This window comes from Melanerpes formicivorus, unplaced genomic scaffold (assembly GCF_026170545.1).
Source record: "Melanerpes formicivorus ecotype bairdi unplaced genomic scaffold, bMelFor1.0.p_v2 SCAF_42, whole genome shotgun sequence".
Classification (NCBI taxonomy): Eukaryota; Metazoa; Chordata; class Aves; order Piciformes; family Picidae; genus Melanerpes; species Melanerpes formicivorus.
The window spans coordinates 5,787,915-5,809,778 of record NW_027142394.1 but is presented as its reverse complement, the minus strand read 5'-3'; the positions used below and the strand labels follow the sequence as shown (position 1 = coordinate 5,809,778).

Below are 21,864 nucleotides of genomic sequence, written 5' to 3'. Positions count from 1 at the left end.
AAGCTCTAAGTCTCAGATAAGCACAAGGTTGGGTTTTGCCAAAGGGCAGTTTGCATTTTGGACACAGGAACACATCAATCCCCTGCCCAGCCTTTCTTCCACAATTGGGAGCCCCATTCTTGTAGCTCTTGTTCATACCTCCTAGCACTTGTATGGTAGGGCTTTTTTCCACAATTGGGAGCCCCATTCATGTAGCTCTTGTTCATACCTCCTAGCACTTGTATGGTAGGGCTGACAGACACCTCAAGATGCACATCAGGCACTTCCTCAGAGAGCCACAAAGGAGGCACAGAGGCAGCTGAACAAAATGCTCAGGAGGAAAAACATCCAAATCCATTTATAACATGAGAGCCAAGAAGCATCAGGTCACACAACTCTGCTTCAGAAGACGACCATCTCCTGTTCTTCAGAACCTTTCACGGGCTGACTCAATTTGGGCTTATGGAGACAGGAGATTGCTCCATGCCTGCATCTAAGTGACAGCACTCACACTGTGAAGAGGGCCAGCTCACTGATAACAGGGTTTGGAGAGCTACTATACAGCAACCTGTTAGACAAACATTTTCAACTAGCATGTATCAGCTCCCTTTCTGCTGTGCTTTCAGGGTAGCTGAAGAACACATAGGTAACCTCTCTGTCATGCTGGCTGCTTGAGAGAAAGCCCCGTGAATAATTTATGGAGGACTGTTATTCTTTATTCTACGCCTCTCAACAACATATGCTACACATTTAGTTACATATATACATAACTATAAGCAGAAATGCTTATACACAAAATCACTGCATTGAAATAATTCCTCAAGAAAAACAAATGTCGACTTTAAACACAACAATTCTACTCCACACTGGTTGCTACAGAGTAGTAGCGATACGATGACAGAACGTTCGAGTCAGTATCTCAAATGCACCCTGAAGTTTCCGGCTCTTGTTTAAAATAGCACAGTGGTTTTCAAGGCACAACTTACAGTGCAGTGTGTATTTATATGTATGTGTGCAAATAAACACTCACATGTCACAACAAATTTCATCAGCTTAAACTGTGTATTAAAAAAAATTGTAATGTGCAACATGAGCCGCTCTGAGCAGCACGTCCTTATTCTGGTATGTTTCACACATTAGAATTCCTAACCAGCACTTATTTTGCAGGAAGAAAATGATTTGCAAACTGTAGAACAGTAGATCAAGACTCCAAAGTCCTAAATTCCATCTGAGAAATCATGCTGTTTCCTCAGCAGTCATAGAAAATTCACCCTTCTCCTCCCCCCGCGTAGCAGCCACACAGTTCAGAACACTCACAGACAAAGCAGAAACTTACAGCCGCCTATTCCCTATTGAAACGACAGATGTGGAAAGACAAAGTGCAGGAAAAATACAGCTATTCTCTGCCTTTAAAAAAAAAACCTACATTACTTTTTTCACTCAGGAGTGGGGAAGAAGCAAGTGGAGAAGTTACAGCATGGCACAACTTTAATTTATGAAGTCATCTTTTAAGATACTTGAGAATAAGTGGATGCCGTTTGTGAAAGAAACCTAGACAGTAAACTCTGCCCCTGAATCTTTCTCCTTTTAAGAGTTAACCAAGCCACGAGTCTACATGATTTCATTTGATAATATATTGTTCTGCAAAGGCTCAAAGTTGCCCTAAGTATTCCACTGTAACCTTTCCTCCTAACCTCTCTCTCAAACTTCTTTATCTCATCGGATGAAGAACTTAAGCTAGCACGCATTACAGTTGAAATCAGCAATAGTTATTGCACTGAAGTGCATTTTGGTGTTGTATGAAACATATTGCAGGAAGTGACTCCATTTTGGCATGCAGAATAAAGGCTAAAGAGAGAAGAAAGGTTAAAAAAGAAAACTACTAAGTAATGATTACAACAAAGGAGATGAGCTATCGATCCCATTTCACTTACTTTCTTGTCGCTGACAAAGCCATTCTGGGAAACAAGGTTAGTTGAAGAAAATCTGACTTTAAATTACATTTATTAATTGTCTTTTTGCAGCTTTCAGTTGAAAGCCTCATTGCTGTTTTGCACATCTTGTCTTTATTTTACACTAAAAATGAACCAGCTACTGAACTGCTTTAAATGAAATGAAGCTGGAGGTGGGGAGATTCAGGCTGGATTTGAGGAGGAAGTTCTTCACCATGAGAGTGGTGAAGCCCTGGAATGGGTTGTCCAGGCAGGTGGTTGAGGCCCCGTCCCTGGAGGTGTTTAAAACCAGGCTGGATGAGGCTCTGGCCAGCCTGATCTAGTGTGGGGTGTCCCTGCCCATGGCAGGGGGGTTGGAACTAGATGATCCTTGTGGTCCCTTCCAACCCTGACTGATACTATGATACTAAATCCAAACCCGCCTTACAGGATTCATTTACTTGGTGTCCTCAGTCTATGCATACACCAGGTCACACTACTGTTCCTCCATGCAGAAGGTGAATGAGGTACAACAGGAAATCCATTGTCTGAGGATTGTTTGTAGTGGTATACCAGAACAGCTCCCATTCACACATGGAAAATCAGTAATTGCCAGCAGGATCAAGATTTAATTTACTTCTACCACAAATAGCCCTACATAAAGTTAGGATATTCTAGAGTGAAGTGAGACAGGCAAAATATAATTTGTGCTTCTCTGAACCAGGGGCTGTGTGAAACAGTGAAATTAGGAGAGCCAGTGTTTCTGGAGCAACAGAGCCTATATTTCCATGAAATGACTGCAATGACTGCAAGAGGGTCATTTGAAGAAGTGAATTTTATGGGAATGTGTGATAATGGTGAATAAAATCTCTACATAATAATAACACTAGTCTGAAATTTTAATAATGTCTATAATGATATTGCCTTTTAATTTTATAAATCCTTCTGCAGTCCCACTTCAGGAAAACAGCTGAGCATATGCTGAAGTCTCTCTCAATATATTCAGGAAAGCACTGAGGCGTGAAGTTCCTCTGACTTCAGTAAGGATCCTTTCCCAAATAAGACTGTAAATTCCCTCTTAAATCATCACTAAAATTTAGTCACCAATAAAGTGCTAAAGATTTTACAGAGAAAACTTATATAGTCCCCAAGATCTGTGTTCTCATGAAGTGGAGCTATTTCCACTCTTCAATATGCTTTAAAGGAGACATTTTGGGGGGTTTTGTTGATGAATAACTTAAATCCTAGACAGTGTGAAGTTACACAATGCACTACTGTCAAGCCCATCAGCAGATACAACACCACATATTTTGGTACAACCACACAGAAGGCCCAAAAATAGAAGGCTCAACTCAACTGTTTTGAATTATCTTCAATTAAAACCAAAAAAGCAATGTTTTATTCAGGAAAAGCCATGTAGTTAACACAGAATATTTGCATCAAAACCACATCGCTGTACAGGGAGTTTTTACTGTGGTTGCTTAGCCTGGAGAAGAGGAGGCTCAGGGGAGATCTTATTGCCATCTACAACTACCTGAAGGGAGGTTGTAGCCAGGTGGGGGTTGGTCTCTTCTCTCAGACAATCTGTGACAGAACAAGAGGACACAGTCTCAAGTTGTGCCAGGGGAGGTTTAGGCTGGATGTGAGGAAGAAATTCTTCACAGAAAGAGATAGGCCATTGGAAAGGGCTGCCCAGGGTGGTGGAGTCACACCATCACTGGAGGTGTTTAAAAAGAGACTGGATGAGGCACTTAGTGCCATGTTTTAGTTGATTAGATGGTGCTGGGTGACAGGTTGGACTCGATCTCCAAGGTCTTTTCCAACCTGATTAATTCTGTATTCTGTGTGTGGTTTTAATTCCTGTGAATTGTGTTGCACAATATTTGCCAACAGTGACAAGTTAATCAACAAATATTATAGTGCAAGCTATAAAAGTGTGTGTTTTTTTTTTCCCTTCAGAAAATTTGTCTTGCTGATATACAGCAAGAGAACACCATTTATGATAGAACATCCTTTTATGATAGCAATTCCTACTCAGGCTGCACAACTCAAAGTATAATTCACAGTATCTCAGTATAACTAAGGTTGGAAGAGACCTCAAGGATCATCGAGTCCAACCTATCAACACAGACCTCATGACTAGACCATGGCACCAAGCTGCACATCCAATCTCCTCTTGAACACCTCCAGGGATGGTGACTCCACCACCTCCCTGGGCAGCACATTCCAATGACGAACAACTCGCTCGGTGAAGAACATTCTCCTCACCTCGAGCCTAAACCTCCCCTGGCACAGCTTGAGACTGTGTCCCCTTGTTCTGGTGCTGGTTGCCTGGGAGAAGAGATCAACCCTTTCCCGGCTACAACCACCTTTCAGGTAGTTGTAGAGGGCAATGAGGTCACCCCTGAGCCTTCTCTTCTCCAGGCTAAACAATCCCAGCTCCCTCAGCCTCTCCTCATAGGGCTTGTGTTCAAGGCCTCTCACCAGCCTTGTTGCCCTTCTCTGGACATGTTCAAGTGTTTTGATGTCCTTCTTAAACTGAGGGGCCCAGAACTGGACACAGTACTCAAGGTGTGGCATAACCAAAGCAGAGTACAGGGGCACAATGACTTCCCTGCTCCTGCTGGCCACACTATTCCTAATGCAGGCCAGGATGGCATTGGCCCTCTTGGCCACCTGGGCACTTCAGATCATAGTTTGGTAGTATCTTAGCTGATGGTTTAAAAAACATTATTTTTTTGCTGTCTGGTTCCAGAACCTGTGTTAGACAGATCCAAACCTGAATGAGCTGCACAGTAGAACAGGGACCTTCTTCAAACAAGGCAAAAGGAAATGTAGGGCAGAATGCTGGATATGCCAAGGATGGGGGGTGCCCTTCTATTCAGAACTCTTTTCTGCATGTATCTTGCTATTGGCACTATTTTAAAACAGCGCAGGAGGATGTAGTAAGATTAGTAGATACAGCAAAGATACCTTACTGAGCCTACCACCCAGCAATTGTTTCAAAAGAAGTGGCAGATAAAGGTTTATGGCTTCTCAAGATGACACAGGAATTGAATGGAGGTAGCAGTTACTCAGTGAATACTGTAGCCAAGGCACAACACAAAAGATCCTTTCAGACCAACATACACAACAACTCAGGGTTTGATGCTTTTTGACAATTCCCACCAGACTGACCACTTAGAAAGAACATTTCTCTTGATTCCAGGTGACAGCACTTGTTTAAGATAGACCATCAGGTGGTTTCTCAGATGGACAATGTTGTAACAGTCATCTTACAGCTATATTCAGGCTTCCTGCATTGATCCTTGCTCACAGGTTCTTGGGCTGCAACCTCAAGAGTCCACACAAAGCATTAACAGAAAATTAAGAGATCCACCTTTAAAAATAGATTTCATCATGTTTCAAGCCTTCATACAAAGGAGGCCATTTATCTGAGCTGACACTTAGAGACTATCTACAGCATTTCCTTCACAGCAAATGAATAAAACAATCAGATGCAAGCAACATGAATAAGTGTAATGAGGAGCCAGGACAAAGAGATTAATTTCACAAATAATTTATTGGAAATACAATTAACTCTCACACACACATACAAAATCCATCAGGCATCAGAGTACCAGAACCAAATAGAGGTCACAGAAGACACAGGCTTCTGTCAGTTCTTTCTTCAATGCAATTCCAAGGTAAAAAGAGGATATTGTCACTCCAGTGACATATTAAAAACCCAGCTGGAAGAAAATAATCTTTTTGCAAACTTTTAAGTCTAACATTTGTGGAATGGAGGACTTACAAGCTTGTGTGAAAGATCTGATGACAACTTTCTGGAAATCTTTAAGCTTCAGTCCTCACTAAAATGTGCAGTAATCTTTCAATTGGAGTATTAATAGACTGCAATTACTGCTTAGTTGCATGCTTATCTTTTCAACAGTAATATAGGAGAGCCTCAGCAAAAAATCTCATTGCAAACATTTGAGGAAAAAAAATATGAAAGGGTCTGCAGCATTTTCTTGTTCTTCTTCTTTCCTTCATTTAGCATCACTTATAAATATCACCCATAAAGCCAATATTGCTATAAGAGCTCAATTTGCAGTCTTAGGTCATGTACCCTAATTTTGAATTGTGTTTCACTGAAGATTGCACTTATTGGTCATCACAGTTCATATTAAATCATTAGAAGGCCATTACTTCAATAAAGGAACTATGATAAGCAAGGAATTAGAACATGGTAGAATTTTAAATGCATCAAAATTAGGAACACCATCCCCTGCAGTCTCTGACCATAGGTCATAGGGGACACCACAGGGCCCTGAACAGAAACAGTTCTGAAAAATAAAACAGATGAACTCCAACTCTAATACATTATTTACCATGGTCTACGAGAATATTCTTTGACTATTTGCAGCTAAGCCTCAGACAGTTGATTTTAATTTCAAACAATGGGTCTTGTTCGTGTTTCCCAACCTCTGTTCCAGGCACTACTATTGGTCTTGGACTGTGGCCAATAGAAGTAGTAAATACACAAAGACCCCATTTAGCTCTACATGGCATGCAGTTATTCATGACAAGAAAATACATATGAAAACACACACCCAAAAGTCAAAGAACCAGAAGACTTCAACTCCAACTCATTCCAAGTTTCACTGAGCTTTTCCAGCACATCTATAGGTAGTGAGTGAATAGAATAGAATAGAATAGACCAGGTTGGAAGAGATCTTCAAGATCATCGCGTCCAACCTATCACCCAACACCACCTAATCAACTAACCCATGTAACCAAGCACCCTGTCAAGTCTCCTCCTGAACACCTCCAGTGACGGTGACTCCACCACCTCCCCGGGCAGCCCATTCCAATGGGCAATCACTCTCTCTGTGTAAAACTTCCTCCTGACCTCCAGCCTGAACTTCCCCTGGCGCAGCCTGAGACTGTGTCCTCTTGTTCTGGTGCTGGCTGCCTGGGAGAAGAGACCAACCTCTGCCTGTTTACAACCCCCCTTCAGGTAGTTGTAGAGAGCAATAAGGTCACCCCTGAGTCTCCTCCTCTCCAGGCTAAGCAACCCCAGGTCCCTCAGTCTCTCCTCACAGGGCTGTGTTCCAAGCCTCTCACTAACTTCGTTGCCCTTCTCTGGACTCGTTCCAGCAAGTCAACCTCCTTCCTAAACTGAGGGGCCCAGAACTGGACACAGTACTCGAGGTGTGGCCTAACCAGTGCAGTGTACAGGGGCAGAATGACCTCCCTGCTCCTGCTGGCCACACTGTTCTTAATGCTAGAGTTCAGAAATGCCTGTCTTTGTTTTCACATTACCAGTGTAAGGCTCTGCTTCTCCAGAATTACTCAGATATACTAAATAGTCTGGGCAGTAACACAGTTCTAAGAAGTTTAAACTTTCACAGCTGTTCCACTTTTTGAATGTTATTAATTTGCTGGGTACCTAGCTTTTCAAACTAATTCACAAACAGGCATTTTTGTAAACGTTTATTACAGGAGTTCCAAAACACTAGCTAAGATTAACAACACAAATACCTTAATAATATTGAAAATACCTGAAATACCAGTAGAACTATTCCTACTGAGGTTGAAAGAAAATAGCATTTCTCTTTTCATATATATATATGTATACACACAGACAATATATGAAATAGGAAACTTGAATTCTCTGGGAAACACAAAACTTTAAGATAGTTTTCCAATTGTAAATTACAACTCTAGAAGACTGATAAAAACATCAAATGGATTAGGTTGGAAGGGACCTTAGAGATCATCTACTCCAACCTCCTCGCCATAGGCAGGGATGCCTCTCAACTAGACTCAGCTGCTCAAGGCCTCATCCAACCTGACCTTGAACACCCCCAAGGGAGAAGGCATCCACAACCTCCCTGGGCAACCTATTCCAGAGTCCCATCACCTTCACACTGAAGAACTTCTTCCTAAAATCCAGTCTAAACCTAGTCTCCCTCAGTTTATGACCATTCCCCCTTCTCCTATTGCAAGACACCCTTATGAAAAGTCCCTCTGCAGCCTTCTTGTAGGACCCCTTCAGGTATTTAAGTGAACTGCTCAACCCCATCATCAGTCAAACATTATATATCCAAAAGCTTAATTCTGATGTCACCTTGTTATATCAACATGTGTATTTCACCTTCTACCAAGACTACACACTTCCATTGCAATTGTATATATTTGGGTGAACCCCTAACTGGTACTACAGCTCAGAAATCCACACACAGGAACTAGATGTTGTTTGGGATTCATTTCACTGACATTGTCCAAATCAAATATTGACTGAAGCCTCTGTGCAATCCTCTTAAACCAAACTCCTACTGAAATGGAAGAAGCACATACACCTCTGTTGGAACAGAATCTACTGATTTCTGCACAGCTTTGCCAAAAGTTTGCACAGCATCCTGCGTGCACAACCAAAGCAACAACAGCAGTCACATCAGCCTGCAGAGGATTTCTTATCTGAGACACAAGGCTTTTAGACTTCATAATCCTTAGAAAACAACTGTGATGCTAAACCATGCTAAGATTATGGTGGATTTTTCTTTTCAACTACACATTATGGAGAATATTCAATAAAAAGCTGTCAACCCCTGTAGAACACAGAATCAACAAGGTTGGAAAAGACCTCAAAGATCATCAAGTCCAACCTGTCACCCAACACCTCATGCCTAGTAGACCATGGCACCAAGTGCCACGTCCAATCCCCTTGTGAACATCTTCAGGGATGGTGACTCCACCACCTCCCTGGGCAGCACATTCCAATGGCTAATGACTCTCTCTGTGAAGGACTTTCTCGTTATCTTGAGCCTAAACTTCCCCTGGTGAAGCTTGAGACTGTGTCCTCTTGTTCTGGTGCTGGTTGCCTGGGAGAAGAGACCAACCCCCTCCTGGCTACAACCTCCTTTCAGGTAGTTGCAGACAACAATAAGGTCTCCCCTGAGCCTCCTTTTCTCCAGGCTAAACAATCCCAGCTTCCACCTCCAGAAGCTTTGCACTTTTACATTTAAGGATCCATGAGAAAACAAAACCAAACCAAACAGTAAAATATAGTGGGTTTGTGGTTTTGTTTATTTTTTTCTCTTCAACAAAATCTAGGCCATATTATAAAAAACAGAGATAATACACAGAAAATCCTCCCAATCATGTTATCTGCACAACTTCTCTATGAACTCCACCATTACTATTCATGCAAACAGTCTCATTTTAGTGGGTTTTAGTTCAACATAATGCAAAACTGCAGGAATAAGCCAAACCCATAATTTACTAATTCTTTGTAGGCTGCAAACCAATTCTTGGCTTCAGACAGCAGGAAGATGGATAAAGCATCTTTCTGTGAAAGGAGAAAAACTTAACAGGTGAGATTCTCTTGGAATTAAGGTCTCCAAATTTTGCAGCTGTGTGCTCCTCAACTGGAGGGAATAATTCCAATCAAATTATTAATTTTAAAGGATTTGGAGGTCTTTCTTTTCTCAGTTGATTTTCTCTGTGATTATAGCAATGAACTTGCAGGACCTGAACTTTCTAGGCCTAATTATTAACAAACCAATTAAGCTGCTTGCTTATCTATTAAATATATAAGGATCCCCAGCTCCTTCAGTCAAACTGTTCCCACATTTCAAATGCACCACAGTAGGTGCTCTCAGTCCAATTCTATAAGGGATTTTAAATACAATGAATAGAATAGAATAGAACAGAGAACAAAACAGAACAGAACAGAATAGAATAGACCAGACCAAACCAGGTTGGAAGAGACCTTCAAGATCATCGCGTCCAACCCATCATCCAACACCACCTAATCAACTAACCCATGCAAACAAGCACCCTGTCAAGTCTCCTCCTGAACACCTCCAGTGATGGCAATTCCACCACCTCCCCAGGCAGCCCATTCTAGTGGGCAATCACTCTCCCCGTGTAAAACTTCCTCCTGACCGCCAGCCTGAACTTCCCCTGGCGCAGCCTCAGACTGTGTCCTCTTGTTCTGGTGCTGGCTGCCTGAGAGAAGAGACCAACCTCTGCCTGTTTACAACCCCCCCTTCAGGTAGTTGTAGACAGCAATAAGGTCACCCCTGAGTCTCCTCTTCTCCAGGCTAAGCAGCCCCAGCTCCCTCAGCCTCTCCTCATAGGGCTTGTGTTCCAAGCCCCTCACCAAGTGCAGTTTTGTGTAGGCAATGTGTGAAAAGCTCACTAAACTACTACTACTAAACTGCATAACACCAACTATTGTTCCTGCTCCTGATGTTTGAAGAGTGAAAATCATCCAGTTGACAAAGCATTTAAGTCCATTCTTGTTTTTTTTAAATCTTTTATGAACAGAGATAAATCTAAGATTGTTGAAAACATGGCCTGAACATTTTGTCTGACTACTCAGAGCCCTGGCTCTGGGTGAAAAAAAGACCAATCCCAGAGTAAGAATTTGCTCCCACTAATCCCATTGCTAGGCTGGGGTCAAACACACAGCCAGTGGCAAATTTCACATTTACATATTCAATATGAAGTCTGCTGCTGGCAAACACAATCTTAACATTTACTTTTCATGAATAGTCACACTAATCAAGCACCAGCATTTAAATGCTCATGAAAAATGAACACAACATGGCCTTAAAGAGTTTGAAATCAAATTTTAATCCTAAATTTGAATAAATATTAATGTACAAGCCTGCTCCTGCTTGTTCAAGTTCTGATTGTTATCAACTTCAAAACGGCATAAAGAATAATTCTTGGACAAATTTGTATTTGAAGTAGTGTTTGAGATCAATACAGGCAGTTAACACTGCTAAGCTGCTTAGCTCAGGATCTAATCTCTGAGAAAGATATTTTCACAGAATCACCAAGGTTGGAAGAGACCTCAAAGATCATCAAGCCCAATCTGTCACCACAGACCTCATGACTAAACCATGGCACCAAGTGCCACGTCCAATTCCCTCTTGAGCACCTCCAGGGATGGTGACTCCACCACCTCCCCGGGCAGCACATTCCAATGGCTAATGACCCTCTCAGTGAAGAACTTTCTCCTCACCTTGAGCCTAAACTTCCCCTGGTGCAGCTTGAGACTGTGTCCTCTTGTTCTGGTTGCCTGGGAGAGACCAACCCCCTCCTGGCTACAACCTCCTTTCAGGTAGCTGTAGACAGCAATGAGGTCTTCCCTGAGCCTCCTCTTCTCTAGGCTAAACAACCCCAGCTCCTTCAGTCTCTCCTCATAGGGCTTGTGCTCAAGGCCTCTTACCAGACTCATTGCCCTTCCCTGGACACGTTCAAGTGTCTCAATGTCCTTCTTAAACTGAGGGGCCCAGAACTGGACACAGTACTCAAAGTGTGGCATTTGGTACTTTAGGGAAGGTGCACAGCGGGTAAAGGTTTTCAGCAGAGAAAACATGCAAGAAGAGGTTTTCATGCCCCATAATGGAACGGCAGCCTCTCTGCTGGAGATTAACTGCAGTGCATGTAGCTGACATTGAGAAAATTACTTTGTTCTTCATAAATATTTGCCAAATGTGAAGTCTCTCATTTAGCAAAATACTTGCAAGTGCATATATATTTTGCTGGACTGGGAGCCAACCCAGTCATCCTCTAATATGAAATTTTCACAAATAATATTGCCTCGATGCTTTTAGGATCATTTTCATCAGTATTTAAATTTTAATGGTCTTAACAGAACTGAGTTTGGAGGTACTCACAACGGATATTAATTAACTGGAGGACATTTACAGCTATTTGGGAAATAAAAGAGATTAACATATAATTCCAAGGAAGCAAAAAAGGTAATTTATATTTCAGCATAACAATGGAAATGTGCTGAATTATGGGTTTAATCAGCTCGTAGCAAGAGGTCTTCATGGCCTTCAAAGTTAAGCATAAACCTGATATACTCATCTGAAATGATCTGGCTACTTATTCCACTGCAACCCTTATTTTACCTTTTCTTGTTTTCCTAATTAGCCAATAACCCCACAGAAGACCATTCTTGCCAGCATTTAATTACCATTTGAGAATACAAAATCCTATAAACCCCATAATTTACAGAGTGGTAGATAGAGTGGATGTGTTTCCTGAAGCAAAAGTTGTAACATCAACAATAAATATGCACAAAAACGTTTCACAGAACTCTGTTACACTGCTGCTAAGTGAATATATCCAAATACCACAAAGAATTGCACATTCAGGCTTCATTTTTACAAAGCCTAGGCCCCTCAAAGCTTAATAATTCTGGCTGTGCCATTTTCTGTGCTGCCAGCTTCTACAATAAAAAAAAGAGCACAACCCAAAAAACCAGAAAGCAAGAGAACCAGTGCTGATGCTACAGAACTCAAAGCTATCTAAGGAACATCCACACAGAAAGATAGTTCAAAAAAAACATTCTCCCATTTAGATAACACTTTCCTGCTGAAACAGAAAGATCTTGGGTTTGATTCCTTCTGGGATATTAAAAGCTATAGATACAGCAGAAGAAGTAAATAATTAAATGTTCTTGTACTGCCAAGTGTTTTGATTAGGAAAAAAACCAACACAGTACTCTGTCTTACAGAGTTGTTGAGGTTGCCATTCTTTTGTAGGTGTTCATTTTACAACCTCACTTGCTGACAGGTGGAAAGATGCTTTACACAGTCTGTAGGAGCTTGCAGACTTTCAGGGTGAAAGACATTTAACCAAACCAAGTTCTTTGTTAGCATCATTAGGGTAAATTTTAGCTCTCACCAACACTTCTCTCTGCCGTCAGTGACTCAGACATAACACTTTGTGGCCAGAAGTGCACAAGGGATTTACAGTGTGTCTTGTGTCAGATTTTTGATCGAACAAAAGATGCTAAAAACCCCCTCAAGATGAATGAGATATGGTGAAAGTTTTCTGAAACATGTCTGTCTACCCACTTCATATGCAAATACATTACACTCAGAATAGTATAAGATGAGAAAGCATTTTAGTACCTCATTAGGATGGAGATATATCCTCAACACCACACACCAATATGTTAAAATACAGGAGGGTTTTTTTGATGTAGAACACTGCCTTGAACTTCTCTCTTAACAGCTCTGCATAATTAGAACCTTTGAAATATTCTGAATCACTAGTGGCTTGACAAGGGCACGTGAAGTGGAACAGACCTGTGGCCATTTGCTAGAGCTCGTTTGAAGCTATTCATCATTATCCTGCTAACATTGTTCTAGCCTGAGCAGTGACTGCTCCCCATTTGGCTCTGAAAAGTACTCACTGCACAGGAAGGCAACAGCTCTGCACTGGATATAAAGAATAAGTAACCTCTTTAACGTTTAATGAAGAGTTTCTTTCCTCTCTAACCACACCTACACCAAAGTTTTCCATGTCATCTGTGACCCTCTCGCTACTGCAAGCTGTTTAACTGGCTGCAGTCTTGCAAAAGGGCAAACGGGGAAGCAGGTAGCACCTAGCTGGACTTGTAGAGAGACATCAGTACTATCAGGGCAAAAGAAAGAAGGTTGGCATCTAGAAATAGGCCCAGTGCTGACAAACAGATACCAAAACACCAGTACCATACTGTACCATACTAGTGGTTGAGAAGTATGGGGTGGGCCATCTGGAAACCTCCATGTATCTGGCTGGAACACTCCAACACTGGATACTATTGAAAAATATATAGAGTCCATTCTCCTTTCCTCTTCCTCCTCCACCGAACAAACTGTCAAAAGACAAAGACCCATTGTAGAGAAGGAAAAAAGACCTAAAATTATGTACTGGTGTTAGATAACCCCTGTAAAAAAATGTCTCCCTGGCACCCCCTTGATCTTACTATAGCCAAAACAATGACAATTCTGAAGAGTTATATTAGATGTTAGAAGACTCTATGTAGCTGCACACATGCACTTCTTTCAGCACACCTCTTGTGTAGAGTCCTTCTGGCTAGCTACATCAGTTCACAATGTGCTCTCTTGGGCCCATGTCAAGCCAGGAGAAATAAAGAGGTTGCCTTTCACAGAAGAACATTTGCTTTCAGTCTATACTACGTGGTTGTTATGTTTAAACCAAACAGTGGTGATGGCCAGCTGGACAGTATTTTCTAGCCCTTGTTGGTAACTGAAGTTTTTGTAACAGTGTCCAAAGAAGATAATTGTCAAGTTATAAGTAGGTTTTGGGTTTTCCTGTATTAAATTGGATTAAATATCTTTTCCTATATTACATTGGAGTGGTTTGTGTATGTTTACTTCCTGTGCATTTTGGACGTTCTCATGATTCTTGTGTCTGGTCTCACTAGATTAGTATGGAGTAGGCAATCCAAGTAAACCACAAAATTCAAACACCTAGCCAAAGGGGACTCTGCTTTTGCAAATACAAACCACAAAGAAACAGCTTTAAAATAATTATGACTGGTCCTCTACCAGAAAGCCAGCCTCATTTCCTTATTTTTTAACTATTGTAGAACATTACATCTATGCACAGTGAAGCAAAAATGGAGTCCCTATAAAGTCAAACTGAGGCACAGAACCACAAATAGAAGATGCTGTGAAGAGTGAAATCCTTCAGAAAGTCTTTTGGAGAGCCAGGCACAGAAATGTACAAATAAAACTGAAAATATTCTATTCGCTTCCCAAGAAAAGAAACCCAAGTCTTTACAGTAAAATATCAATGTAACAAGGTCACAAACAAAGCCTGTCTGATGGCACACACTTTAAATTCACGGCTCAACTCTCTCTTCTTTGCAGCTCAGGCTTTCAGCTTTAATAGAGCTGCATGAAAAAGGAGGAACCAACAGCAGTTATTTGAAGGATGTTCCAACTTAACTGGTGATTCAGTCTTGCACTCTATCCCGCTGGATCCTAACGGATTTCTCCTTTGAGGAGCACAGCTATGTAATAAGAAAATAACAATATTAATCACATAGACCTGGCTTTACTCCTGCCAGCATATTCTACTCCCTTGTGTTAAAACTCAGTACTACTGATAAGTGGCTTTAAAAGATGAAATTTTAATACAATGACTAATATATCTACAAGTGTCTTGAGAAAAAGATGTGAAAATACCAATTAGACAGACAAGCAGCACACTGACTTATTTTAGAAGTCTAACCTCACAGTGCTTGAATAAATTCAAGTCTTTACTGACTGTGGCACAAAAGTTAATTCTTTAAACACTGAAGAAAACACAGCTGAACCCAGATTAAGGAAGCAGCTGACTTAAGAACACAGAGGTAAGAATACTGCTCTGGGACACATCCTAACCCAAGGATTTTCCTCCACACAAGGGAAGAAAAAAAAAGCAGTGAACTCTTTACACCCACTAAGTTCTTCTCCACTTGATGGATATTTACTTGAAATCAGTGCTGAAATATTTGACAGATCATTATCTCCAAGTGTCATGAGCAATAAGGACATTGCAAATACGTTGTCACAGATGTTTTCAGTAATTGTACCAGGGTAGCTCAGTTGTCATTAGCACTTTTTTATTACCCAAGCCTCAAACAGAAAATAGCAGCTCTATGGGAAAAAAGTAACAACTTGTCCTCTTCCTAAGAAGTAAATATTTGATTTCTAAAAAGTTTACATTTCATTTTTTTTAGTCCAATGTTACACATTGCAGATCAATTATGCTCTTCTGTTAGAAGCACTGAATATGCAGCTTCAGTATCTTAAGTCACCAGTTAGTCTAGAGGGAAAAAGATTTCATGTCTGTGCTGTTACACAGTACAGGACCTTGGCCACATATTATCAGAAGGCAGTAATCTGTAGTTGCAGTTTGTTGTCATCACTGTCACCAAACAGCACAGAATTCATGTAAAGATCCTTTTCTACATCAGATTCTGAAGCACTTCATACAATCCAGTGAGCCAAACATGATCATAGTCTATGTCTGCTTCACAATTAAGGAAGCAAAGATAGCAAAAGCAGAATGTATCAAAACTCACATCTGCAAAGTCAAGATGAAGTTAAGATTTCAGATCATTTGGTTTCCAGTCCTGTCTTACAAATGCAATATGCTCATTCTGCTTAAACACATTTCAGTGAAAACATTACCAAAACTATTCAGAACAGGGACTTTAAAAAACATCAGTCTGGATGAAAGCAGAGCTTTAAAATGAAGAATCAGGCTAAGAGTTTCACCAGTTGCACAGGACTGCAGTTAGACAAGGACAATCCTTAAGTGTCTGTTTCCTAGAACACATATGATATAAGTACAGAGGACTAAGAAAAGAAGAAAATAGAACAGAGAGCCTATGGACATTCCATGTCAGGACATTCTGCTGGAATGTTAAGAGATTTTTTTAAGACCACTGGTAGACTTACCCCCCCCCCCCCCATGCTGACACCTCACCACAGAGTAGGAATTTATTTCACCGTAGGAGCACACTAAGAAAAGAAATTCCATACTGGTTTACAAGGAATATTTCCTAAGACATTAAGACAACCCAAACCACTAATATATTCTCACATGACACCTTCTAAGTTTTAATTACTTACAGATGAAAAAAAAATGCATAGGCAGAAAAGCACCAAGCTCATGCACCTTGCATGGCCATTTGAAAAGTACCTAGAGGCGATAAGGACTGAAAATTAAGTATCACAGTATCACTAAGGTTGGAAGAGACCTCAAACATCAGCGAGTCCAACCTGTCACCACAGACCTCATGACTAGACCGCAGGACCAAAGTTTCCACCAGTGTTTGACTCCCTGCTGTGAGCAACTATGTTCCACACACTTCCTATTTTCTCTGTTACCTTGAGATTAGAGTTACAGATCCTGTAGCCAGTAAGGACCCTCCAAAAGAGAAGTGCTAGAACAACTCAGCCTGCAACGGGCATGCTGCAGACACAATCCCACCTATAACACCTACTGGCAAACCAGTTGATGTACTTAGCCTTTTACTCATGGCTATGCCTAAACCCCCAGATTACTACACAGCACACAACCATATCTCTCACTACTATAGCAGGCTTTGCAACAGATTTATTCCACAAATATGTAACATATTAGAGTGCTTCTGAACACAAACAACAAAAAAAGATTATGTGAGTTCATTTACTCTGGGGTTTATATCTGCTTCATATTTATAACTCCTCTCCATATTTTAGTTCATAAAATGTCATCTGGATATTTTATCTTATTTAAATATGGCTCAGTATTTGCTATTCATTCTTAAGAATTATTGTTGGAATAAAGATTTTAACTTAAAAATTTACCTGCTTCTTATGCTCTTAAAACACTTGCACATAGGAAAATGCACATTCAAAACAGCTAAGACACACTTTCTTTTGCTTAATTCAGATAGCATTATCTGTAAGGAGTCTGAGAAGCAGATTACATTGATAAACATAGAACCATACAATCATTAAGGTTGGAAAAGGCCTCAAGATCAAGTCTAACCATAACCCAGCTTACTATGACCACTAAAGTGTATCTTGAAGCATTACATCTACATGCATCCTGAACACCTCCAGGTGGGATGACATTTGCTACTCTGTCAATCTGCACCTTTTTAATTTCCAAAAATCATTTTTTTCCCCCTCTGTGAAAGTATTAAAGCTTGAAATTCCAGTACCGGAAGGCAGGCATGAAGAAAGCAGGGGAGGAACTATTTACAAAGGCCTGTAGCACTAGGACACTGGGCAACGGTTTTAAACTAGAGAAAGACAGGTTTGGATTGGATATGAGGAAGAAGGGTGGTGGAACACTACAATGGGTTGACCCTGGCAGCTGATGGAGGCCCCATCCCTGGAGACATTCAAGGTCAGGCCTGATGGGGCTCTGAGCAACCTGATCTCGTTGTGGATGTCCTTGCTTACTTCAAAAAGGTTGCACCAGATGATCTCTAGAGGTCTCTTTCAACCCAGAGCATTCTGTGATTCCCTGATTATATAAATAACTACTACAATTATACATAAATCTGTCAGTTAAGAGACTGTCCCAGAAGAAAAATATCCTGGTGTTCTCACAAGTTTTCAATATGCCTTTGAGTGTGCAAGCCTACACTTGGAGTAATATTTTTTTTTCTCATGTCTTGAAGTTGTAACAGCCTGTTTACCATATTAACATACATTAAACCAAACAACTGTGCTAAGTTTATACAAGGCTACAATCTGATGACTGTAGCACAGACAGAGCTTTAAAACTCTAAAACTATGCCTATTAGACTGACTCGATGGAAGGTGCTACAACAGAAGTTCTGGAGAATGAAGCACGACTTACAGTACGCAAATCGGTGCACAGAAGCACTCTGAGGAACAGCGCAGAGATCCTTCTCTTTCAGCCTGCCCTATCTTGCTCATTTGAACTTTACTAACTCTTGCTATCTGTACCTGAATGGCATATGTTCAAAGATGCATCACATAACAGATTACTGTATGAGAATCTTTGGATTGGCAAAGCAAATTTTAGAAAGGTAAACTTTCGACTACAAGACTGCTACATCGTTTTTAAAATACAGATCCAAATTCCACAGAGCCACACAGGATTTAAAGATAATTTCTCTGGTAATCTTCTCCTTCTTTTCTGAAACACAGAGTTTCTTACTTCTGAAAGCAGCAGCAAAAAGCCAAATGTAACAAAAACACATGACACTTTTAGCAAAGCTGACTTACCAAGGGAAGCAGTCTACTACTGAGCTCTCAAATACACATGGCTTCTCCAGAAGGAATCTCCTTAACACATTGTTATTTTAAACCCACACTGATAAGAGCTTAACTGAAGGAGGAGAGTACCCACATTAAGCAACACCCACAGAATGACAGGCAGACAGAAAGCTTTGTTTCAATTTTTAAATAGGCTTAAAACCAACCAAACAACAAAGCTCCAACACAGTGCAAAATCGCAGCTTTGCAAATTAAAATGACCTCAGACTGCCAGAAAGATGCAGCGCTACTGACATTTGATAGCTGTAAGCCAGGAGAAGAAATGTTGGAATATGTCATAGAAAATCTGCATAATAAAATAGTCATCTTTAATATAAAAAAGCCTGAGAATGATTACAACAAATTTATGAAGAACAGACTGCACAAAGATCATACTTGCTTGACATGCTAGAAGGTACAGTCATATCTGGTTAGGAATAACACAGCTGATACCAGCTGTCAGTGTACACTGCCATCCCAGTAACTACAAAAGACAAAAAGTAGACTAAAAGAAACAGAAAAGCTCACCACTTCTTCATGCCTGCATTTTCTCACATTAATTCCATTAATCTGTTATTAAAAAGATAAAGACAAGACTTACTCTACATTTCATAAGTATAGAGTTCATTTCACTTTTCTAGAACAGACAGAAACAGAGGAACTTGCAATGTGACTCACCTGCAGAATTGCATCTCCTATAAAGAGCAAACCTGACAGCTCCGCTGAAAACAGAAAGCACATTTTTCACTCATTTTGTCCAAAAACATCTCACATTTCCCCTACATTCCTACTTGAGTCAATGGTTCTGTGCAAGCTTGTCAAAAGTTTAAGCAAAACCCTAATAAAGAAAATTTATTCAAAGAACAAAACAGCAACAAACCCAAGCCACAAACAACCTACAAATGCATTGTTTGGATTCCTTGTTTTAAATAATCTCGAAGTATTGGCATATCTAGCCAGCCCAAGCACCAAGTGTATGAAACAGTCACTAGCATCTTTCAGGCCATTGTGGCGAGCTATGGAGTATTTTTCTGAATGGATAAAGCCAGCAGGGCTCAGACTTATTTGCCTGCAAGAGATCATTTCTTACGAGCTCTGAGGAAAAAGGCAGCATGGAGACTCCAGAGCTATACATGAATGACAAATTCAACTTGCAAGCTTTTACCAAAGCTACTTCACATCTTATTTCTCTGATAAACTCAGTGGAGTACTTCTGCTGGAGAGCTAGACAATCAGTATATTGTAGAAAATCACCAGCCAAACTCAATTTGCCTTTTAAAACATATCCATACACTATAAATGACAAGGGACCTTACAAAGCCTACAGCTGAACATTTTAAACACTGTGTTGTGTAGCAGAGCTATATAATAAAAAAACATACGTTAGAATAGAATTAACCAGGATGGAAAAGACCTTTGAGATCATCAAGTCCAAACTATCATCCAACACTATCTAATCAACTAAACCATGGTAACAAGCACCCCATCCAGTCTCTTCCTAAACACCTCCAGTGACGGTGACTACACCACCTCCCTGGGCAGCACATTCCAATGGCCAATAACTCTTCCTGTGAAGAACTTCTTCCTAATACATCCCCTGGTGCGGCTTGAGACTGTGTCCTCTTGTTCTGGTGCTGGTTGCCTGGGAGAAGAGACCAGCCCCTACATGGCTACAACCTCCCTTCAGGTAGTTGTAGACAGCAATCAGGTCTCCCCTGAGCCTCCTCTTCTCCAGGCTAAGCAACCCCAGCTCCCTCAGTCATAGGGCTGTGCTCCAAACCCCTCCCCAGCTTTGTTGCTCTTCTCTGGACACATTCCAGCAACTCAATATCTTTCCTTAACTGAAGGGCCCAAAACTTGACACAGTACTCAAGGTGTAGCCTAACCAGTGCTGAGTACAGGGCAGAATGACTTCCCTGCTCCTGCAGGGAAACACAAAACAAATAACAACGACTATTAAGGTTTCTCTAAAGAAATAAATAATCCCTAACAGGAGAACTAAGGAATGATAACAGAATATATGGGATCATTTATCTGTAGTATTCCAAAACATCATAGTAGCCACTGTCTAGAAAAGACTAGAACTGAACTCAATCCAAAAACTCATTTACATGAGTTGTAAAACTAGCTTCAATATTGACATAAATTAGGATACTCAAGTCTGTGTTGGAAGGACTGCTTTCGTTAGCTGGCTGTAACAAAGAATGCTTACATTATTGGAGGGTAGACTTTATTCGTTATTATGTTCTTAAACACACATCCCAGATTACATAGTGTTGGATGATAGGTTGGACACTATGATCTCTTCCAACCTGGTTTATTCTATTCTAGACACTGGCCTCACCTGTGCTATTAATTCATATATGACCTCATGTGCCATCAAGCACCTTACATGCATCAAGTGTCACATTCCTGTTCAAAGCTGCAAAGCTTTAGAGAGTTGGAAGGAAGGCAGAATCAACCCTGCACAGTTTTGAATCATAGGCTCTGGGTCAAACAGCTCAGATGCCTTTTACAGACACGTGACATGACACCTTCTACATCACAAGCCTAGTCTCCAACCCAAGAGCTCTCTAAAAATCAGCAGTATTTTTATTGAAAGCAGTAATGGAGATTATATCTCAGTGAGGTATTGAGGTTGGAAATAATGCATCAGCTACTGCAGCAAAAAAATAATGACAAAAATAAAAGGAACCAGTATGCACTTTAGTGTGCTCAATTAAACTGAAGTCTATCTTTTCTTATTTTTCCTGCAGTGCTTAATAGTATTTTAATAGCTAGTGTAGGCAATATATGCCACATTGTTATGTATTACATCCTTACACGTAGAGTGAAACAAATGGAGTCACAACTATAACTTCTTAAGGTTAATCTTACTGTCTTCCTTAGGGGCTCATTCTGTGCTACTCCATAACCTCCCTACACACAACTGTCACATCCACCTTTCAGGACTGGCTTTCAGTTCTCAATGCACTGATTCCCCTGCACCTCTCTCTGTGTGGGTGAAGATGAGATGATTATTATCTGTTTTTAATGTTGGCAAGTTTTAATTGTGCAGAGGCAGCATTCCAGAACTCCTGCCTTACAGATGGAGGGAAATGCTTCCAAGTTGACATTTCTGACCTTACACAAAGTACATAAATATACACACAGCCAACAGAGATAGTAAATGCACCATGCTATTACTGATTCACAGCTTCCATCTCTTATCATTGCACAATCATGAGGAGAAAGTTACTTCACAAAAAGAGTAATTGGCCAGTGGAATGTGCTGCCTGGGGAGGTGGTGGAGTCCCAGTCCCTGGAAGCATTCAAAAAAGGATTGGATGTGGCACTTAAAGCCATGGTTTAGTTGTCAGGAGGTATTAGCTATTATGTAA

The 21,864-nt window shown here is 40.7% G+C and overlaps 1 protein-coding gene across 6 annotated transcripts in view; it reads right to left on the bottom strand.

Annotated features, from left to right (window-relative positions):
- The window catches only part of SNTG1 (syntrophin gamma 1), a 273,334-nt gene that overhangs the window by 83,196 nt on the left and 168,274 nt on the right, over positions 1 to 21,864 (bottom strand). For 4 of the 6 annotated variants that reach the window (XM_068158802.1, XM_068158799.1, XM_068158800.1 and 1 more), the window contains 2 exons: positions 19,163 to 19,206; positions 19,013 to 19,054 (listed from right to left, as the gene is read on the bottom strand). In XM_068158802.1, the coding sequence (XP_068014903.1) occupies positions 19,013 to 19,054; positions 19,163 to 19,206 (86 nt within the window). Of the gene's footprint in view, positions 1 to 13,427; positions 13,564 to 19,012; positions 19,055 to 19,162; positions 19,207 to 21,864 lie in introns of all 6 variants that reach the window. The other 2 variants (XM_068158805.1, XM_068158804.1) reach the window with 2 other exon arrangements.